Source organism: Carya illinoinensis, chromosome 10, assembly GCF_018687715.1.
Source record: "Carya illinoinensis cultivar Pawnee chromosome 10, C.illinoinensisPawnee_v1, whole genome shotgun sequence".
Classification (NCBI taxonomy): domain Eukaryota; kingdom Viridiplantae; phylum Streptophyta; class Magnoliopsida; order Fagales; family Juglandaceae; genus Carya; species Carya illinoinensis.
The window spans coordinates 34,978,709-34,986,075 of NC_056761.1; the positions used below are offsets into that span (position 1 = coordinate 34,978,709).

The 7,367-nt window shown below is 32.1% G+C and overlaps 1 protein-coding gene across 1 annotated transcript; it reads left to right on the plus strand.

Moving 5' to 3' along the window:
• The first annotated feature begins 4,271 nt into the window (after positions 1-4,271).
• LOC122278212 (7-deoxyloganetin glucosyltransferase-like) lies at positions 4,272-7,295 on the plus strand. Its single transcript, XM_043088348.1, has 2 exons — positions 4,272-4,900; positions 6,138-7,295. Exons 1-2 carry the CDS (start codon positions 4,360-4,362, stop codon positions 7,076-7,078), a joined length of 1,482 nt encoding a protein of 493 aa, XP_042944282.1. The 5' UTR covers positions 4,272-4,359; the 3' UTR covers positions 7,079-7,295.
• Positions 7,296-7,367: the final 72 nt, after the last annotated feature.

Genomic DNA, 7,367 nt, shown 5'->3' on the forward strand with positions numbered 1-7,367 from the left:
GACGAGCCCGACGCCAGTGGCGGTGACAAAAAAAATTTGGCTCGCACGGAGTCAAAGACATGGGGCAAAATGCTTTTCAAATTTCATAGTTCTTTAAAATGCAAATAAATCAATTGATTTTGGTCATTTAGAAGGAGGTTAATTTGATAATTCGCTTAAATTGATATGGACAAAACGACAAAAGTGAGGTGCGTGGAGGCTGCAACCACGGACTGTACCTAACACATCTCATAAAGTAGCTTTATAGATGATTCTACTCTCCTAACCTACCTATCCTAATGTCACTTGTACGGATCATACAGGTCAAAATTTTTAAATAAATATTTAAACAAAAAGTTATCACGTGGGTATGCGGGGCTGGGCTATGAAAAGTAAAGGAAAATGATATAATGCCAACTATATTATAATTGGTTGATAACTGTATATTAAATAATTAATTTTTAATTGTACTTTAAATTATTGATAGGACAACTATTTTGAATTAAAGTAGAAAGAAATAATTTTTGAATAAAAAGTTGTAAATAAATTGTAAAAAAGTCGTGGTGTATCACTGTCCAAAAGTAAAAGGCAGTTAACAAGTTCAACTAGTTGACTTGAATAAATAAATAAATAAACAGTAGACTTGAATTCACGTATGGGCAATTTTATTTATATTTCAAAAAACTGTCTACATATCTACATGAATTTATTTATTTTTAATCTGTGCACCAATTTTATTAAAAATTAAAATATAAGAAAAAAGTTGTAAAAAGACATGTGAATATATAAATTTTTTGTGAGTATATTTAACATTCTCCTTCCATTATTAAATTAAAACAGTGATATAACATTTATTGTTGTAAGTTAAATTTTTTAGAAATGCTCGATAAATATTTGAAATGTTCATGCATACATGAGGTTGGTGGATTTGGCAACTAAGATAGAGTACTAATGCTATATTCAATTGTAAAGTGTGCAAACATTATGTCATTGTTTTGAAAAATAATGTGGTTTATTATTAAAAAATTAATTTTTTTCATCTAGATTCTATATGTACTTATTTTTTTAAAAAAAGATTGCGCAACACTTACGTACTGCATAAGTACTATAAATATCATTTCTTTTGAAATTTAGAAATAGACATTTCTTGATAGAGAACATGGGTGGGAGAAATATATATATATATATATATATATAATAGAATAATTATTTGTTATAGAAATGAAAAAAAAAAGAAAACAGAGAGAGAAAGTAATCCAATAATTGAAACAACTGTGTGCAGGTCTTGACAGAGATTGGTGGCATATATTTTGGATACTACTCGTATCAGAGAAGAGAGAGTACGATGGAGCTTTTCTTTTATATGGAAAAAGCAACATCTTATAAGATGCTAGGAATCATATCTTACACCACTCACGTAGCTTTTGATTGGTTATTGAGCACCGAAAGATCAGCCAAATCATCAATTTTCAAAGTCACTAGCTTTACTGATGAATGGATCGAGTACTTGAATATTCAAACCATTGCTCCACAATTATAGAGGTAATGGAGCATTATTGGTCAATATATTATGTGTGTCGTATTGAATGGTGGGATTAATAATGGATCAAAATTTACGATCTTTGACAATTTCTTAATCTAAATACTTTCTAAAATTTGAAAAGAGATATATATAATCGGTAAATTTTACATAATTAAATATTTCATGTAAACATTGGACTACATGAATTCCAAGGTAACAAACTCCACGTAATATTCTATATACCTTCAAATTATAAAAAATATTTAGATGAATTAATTATAAAAAAATCATTGATCTCTAAACTTTTTGAAATGGAAACATATGACGTATTAAAGTAGGAATTATTAAATGGGACAAACTTTGTGCTGGTGCTGTGTTTAATTAGTAATATGATGCTATGCCGAAAAAGAAGGGAAACAGGGAGTGCCATTTATTTCTTCATGTTTGCACAGTTTGCTATACGATAAAAGAAAACAACGAGACATTACTGCAGACATATGTGGGCGTTGAGAGTTCATGGCTGCCACCTCCATTTAGAAAAGTTGAATCTTTTGACTTTTATTTTCCTTGGGAATTCTCTCTGTTTGTGTTGAAGCTATATCGATGGCGACGGTGATTTGATTGTAATGTAGTAACCGTGGGATGTGCGGAGTATGATGTTTTCTCTAATAATGAGTACTCTTGCCGTACAATTTGCTGTTTTAGACAAGTCTGCCAATGCTGTAGGTCTTGGTTCCTACTGTTTATGGTCTCTTGTATTGAGTGTCTATGGCATCTATATTATTGTAAAATGCTATTTCTCTTTTTTCAGTAATAGATGAAGGACACGAAGGAGAGTTTTGGGTCCTGTAGAATCACTTCAAAATAATCAAAACAGTTGAGGATAACCACAAAAGATCCATCAGGCTATGTTTGGTAAGTCACTTGTATTCACAAACAGTTTATTATTATTTATAAACTATTTACTACTTTATCATTACTATTTATAGATCATTTGAGATCTATTCAGCATCCATACTAGCCTAAAACTACTTCTTCTATATATATCTTTCAATTCAATAATAAAATTCAATGTATTTAGAAAAAAGAAATAGAAAGGGGATATAAACACTCACGCAATCACAAACTGTCAAAAATGTTGCACCTTATCCTCAACTATCAAAATTGTAACTTTGCACTCCAATTGAGTTGTGGGCATTGAATATGCAATGCATCAGTTATGATGGTTTGGGATACAAAATGTTAAGCGCTTTGTAGTTTGAGGGTGCAAATTATACATTTCCCTTAAAACTCCTGCTTTAATCTTAACGAAGGAATTAATATTTGATGGGCACATTTTATAGTCAGCCTAGTATTATCCAAATCAAATAGCATGATTCCATATAAAAGTAAAAAATCTATTCATCGTTCTATGATATGACATTAGATGATATGTTTACAAGTGAAATATAATAAATAATCTTTAATTATTTAATATCATATTATATGATGATGAGAATATGATGGGAATTAGAATGATGAGTAGCATTACTCTTCAACATAAATAAAATAATAGATCTACTACTTTTTTTATGATGATGGGAATTAATTAGCATGATGGTGTATGAGTAGCCCCATACACCACACACACCTCACTTTTTTATTTTTTTATTTTTTATTTTTGGATTTATTCCTTTTAAACTAATTCAATTTTTATATTAATTATTCATATACTAAATATTTGATAAAAGAAAAATAAATAAATAAATGGTATGTGTGGTGTATGGACTTATGTTTAGAATTTTTTTTACATATTAATATCTTATTACTAGAGTAGGTAGTGATTGTTCTAGGTCTATTTTCATACCCCTATACGAAGAATTCAATAATATTGCTCTTTGCAAATGCTTTACGGTGGGAATTCATACCAAAAATAATTAGAAGTTCCTTTTCAAAATAATCCAGTTTGGTTACACATTTCAAACTATCTCATATCATTTTATTTAATCTTATCTTATATGATCATTTCAACTTTTTCAAAATTTCAAACAAATATAATAAATCATTTATCATTTTCAAATCTAAAAATAAAAATAATATTAAAAAATAATATTTTAATAATATTTTATTTAACTTTTAACTTTTATCTCATTTTATCTGTATAACCAAACGAAGCCTTATAGATTAGGGAGTACTACTTATTCTTCTATACTAATGATTGATGTAGATATTTTGCATAGATATATAATAGAATATGCATGCTTCTCAAGTCCTTAATTCCAAGACACCAAAGAAAATGAACCATGAAATTAAAAGCTTTAGGCCATTGAATACGTAGTTAATTTTATCCCAATGTCTAAATATTATTTAGATATAAATACTTTTTAATTTTTTTTATATTTTTTTATTTAATCATTATAATTTTCCTAAACTCCTATACAAAATATAAAAATTAATTCATTTTTTTTAAAATCCAACACAAAAATAATAATAACAAATTATATTATAATAATATTTTAACTTTCTAATATTTATTTTTATTTCTCAAAATTTAATAAATTTTTTTATTTAAATTATTTTATTATTATTTACAAACTATTTTACTATTATTTAAAAAATATTCCTATCGCATCTGGTCAAAGAATCCAAACTAACGTGACAAGCTGGCGTGAGTGAAAACAAAGCCGTACTCCAAAAAACATTGGACCCCATGCTATAGGAGTAATAAATAGAAAATTCTGCATGATTGCAAAGAGAGTTAGGTGGGAAAGTTAGGAGCAGCTGCAGGCTCAGTTTGTTGCTGGTCTTACCGGTGCACAAAACAGTATTAATGGAGCCCGTGCTGACCTCCATATAGTTTATTTTTCCAAATTGTGTGTATGAGAGAGAGAGAGATGAGTTCTGTGGAGGAGATCATGGCTCATGCTGTTTGCATCCCATACCCAGCTCAAGGCCATGTTAATCCGATGATGAAACTAGCAAAACTCCTCCACCACAAAGGCTTCCACGTAACCTTTGTCAACACTGAGTTCAATCACAGACGCTTGCTCAAGTCTAAAGGTCCTGATTCCTTGGATGACTTGCCGGACTTTCGCTTTGAAACCATCCCCGACGGTTTGCCTCCTTCCGACGACGACGCAACCCAAGACATCCCATCACTAAGTGACTCTATTAGAAAGACTTGCCTGGTTTCATTTCGTAGTCTAATGGCGAAACTTAATGATACTCATGTCTCCTCGAATGTTGTCCCTCCAGTGAGCTGCATAGTTAGTGATTTAGGCATGTCTTTCGCCATTAACGCTGCAGAAGAACTTGGAATCCCTGTCCTTCTATTGTGGACTGCGAGTGCATGTGGCTTTTTAGGATATGCACATAGCCGCCAGCTTGTTGAAAGGGGTGACCTTGCAGCAGTACTCAAAGGTACGATTTTCCTTCCTAAGGTTATGTTACTTTTTTCTCAATCATCGACCCTCCATCAAAGATCTCCAGATACTTACACTTCTATTTTCGGGTCTCAAAATCTTGTACGGAGAAGGCAAAAGGGTTACCTAGGATTGCAACTATACCTTGGCTTCAACAAATGTTCAATAAAGTGGACAATCATATTCTTATGATCATTAGATGTCTTCCTTACGAGGGTTAGAATAATGTGGATCAATTTTCCAATAAAGTGGGAAACTGTTTTGGAGACACCAGACTAGTAATATTGATACAACTGACATTGGATAAAAAATATTTACACAACACTTTTTCACAAAACTTTTTACCTTGTACAGTTATGTTTTAAATTAGGGATACTTTTGTAAAATAACTTTTAAAAATAACATCATGAGCTTTGCTACTTCTAGTTTTTATTTTATTCTTCCTAAACTAATTAAATTCTTCTACTCATCATCCATACACCATACATTTTGTAAAAAAAAAAATTAAAAAATTGTTGTGGTGTGTGTTCATGTGGTGTGAGGATGATAAGTAAACTTTTTCTTTTTAAAATTTGCAACGGATTTAGCATTATGTGGTCATCAAAGTTTTGATCTAAAACTTAAAATAAGCCGAAGCACTCAAAATTTTAATTAAAAACAAGGCAGCTACTGTTCAAGCTTGATCCAATGGAATTAAATCATGTTCAAAAAGACAAATTAAACCTCAACTGTTCGAGGAACCTAAAGTTCAAACCATCTAAACCAATACAAGAGTTGATAACTTTGATCTAAAAGAAGACTGAGCTAAATCGGCAAAATCAAGCTCTAAAAAATTATAATAAAGTAAAACCAAAAAATATCTTGGATGCTAGTAACAGATCAGAAATGCATATAAAATCAAAAAAATTGGCCCTTCTAGAAAATCAAATGCAAAAAGAAAAAAGATTTGATAATGTGAAGCACTAGCCTTGATGTTAGATCAAACCAACAAGATCCCTATAGATTAGTGACCACCGCAAATCCTACCACGCCATGTAGTTGTTGGGAAAACAAAGAAAAAAAAAGATACCCAAGCTTAGAGAGAGAGAGAGAGAGAGAGAGAGAGAGAGAGAGAGAGCAACTGAGCAGGGTGAGAGAAAATATATAAATCCAATCAAGAGTTCATCTAAATATTATATGTAATAAGTCTTAAATTAATGAAACAACATTTATACTTTTTTGAATGACAAATGTAGACGACAACTATCGTACAAATGGATACATGGACACTACTATTGACTGGATTCCAGGGTTGAAAAAAATCCGCATCAAGGATCTACCTAGCTTTCTATTCACATTGGATCCAAATGATAGCATGCTGAACTTTATTTTGGAGATGATAGAGAAAGCTTCGAAAGCTTCTGCCATAGTTGTGAACACTTTTGATGCACTGGAGCAAGAAGCATTGGACGTCCTTTCTTCCATGTTTCCTCCGATTTACTCCATTGGCCCTCTTCATTTGCTTCTCAATCAAGTTCCACAAAAGGATTTAGTGTCCAATATTGGTTCCAGTCTTTGGAAATATGAAGATGATTGTCTCGAATGGCTCAACTCCAAGGAACCTAACTCAGTTATTTACGTAAATTTTGGCAGTGTTGCAGACGTAACCCCGCCACAAATGGTCGAGTTTGCTTGGGGACTTGCTAATAGCAAGAAAGCCTTCCTATGGGTAATTAGGCCTGACATTGTGAAGGATGCTTCATTGATTGTACTGCTTCATGAGTTTGTAATTGAAACAAAAAACAGAGGTATTATATTAAGTTGGTGCCCACAAGAGCATGTGCTAAGCCACCCATCAATTGGGGGATTCTTAACCCATAGTGGATGGAACTCGATGCTTGAAAGCATGTGCGCAGGAGTGCCTGTGCTCTGTTGGCCATTCTTTGCTGAGCAGCAGATAAATTGCAGGTTTGCTTGCATTGAATGGGGCATTGGCATGGAGATTGATGGTAATGTAAAAAGAGATGAAGTGGAGAGGATTGTGAGAGAGTTAATGGATGGAGAGAAGGGTAAGGAGATAAGGAAACATGCCATGGAGTGGAAGAAAATGGCTGAGGAAGCAACTAGTTCTAAAGGCTCTTCAAACTTGAATCTAGACAAAGTGGTCAAGGAGGTGTTGCTGCAATTGAATCTTTAGGTTTTCATTGCATGGGATTTGAATATAAAGGGCGTTGAAAAGCACCAAATGCCAAGTATGTATTTTTCTTTCATGCTTTTGCTTGTGTTTGTGTCACATATGTGGAAGGTTGTAACATTAATTTTGCGACTCTGTTCAACATTTTTGTCCTATTTTATTTTTGAAGCTTATGTTTGATTTGTTTATGGATTAGGATGAATTGGAAACTAGTTGAGTATTTATGCAGCTTAAATATTATGCTGTATTATTATTTCTTCAAACCCTGTATATGGTCTTTCCCCACTTGGAA

Excerpts from the sequence above, each read along its gene's own strand:
- LOC122278212 (XM_043088348.1), top strand. The coding sequence starts at position 4,360 with ATGAGAGAGAGAGAGATGAGTTCTGTGGAGGAGATCATGGCTCATGCT. Across the intron at positions 4,901-6,137 it reads CCTTGCAGCAGTACTCAAAG|ACGACAACTATCGTACAAAT; the intron begins GTACGATTTTCC and ends TGACAAATGTAG.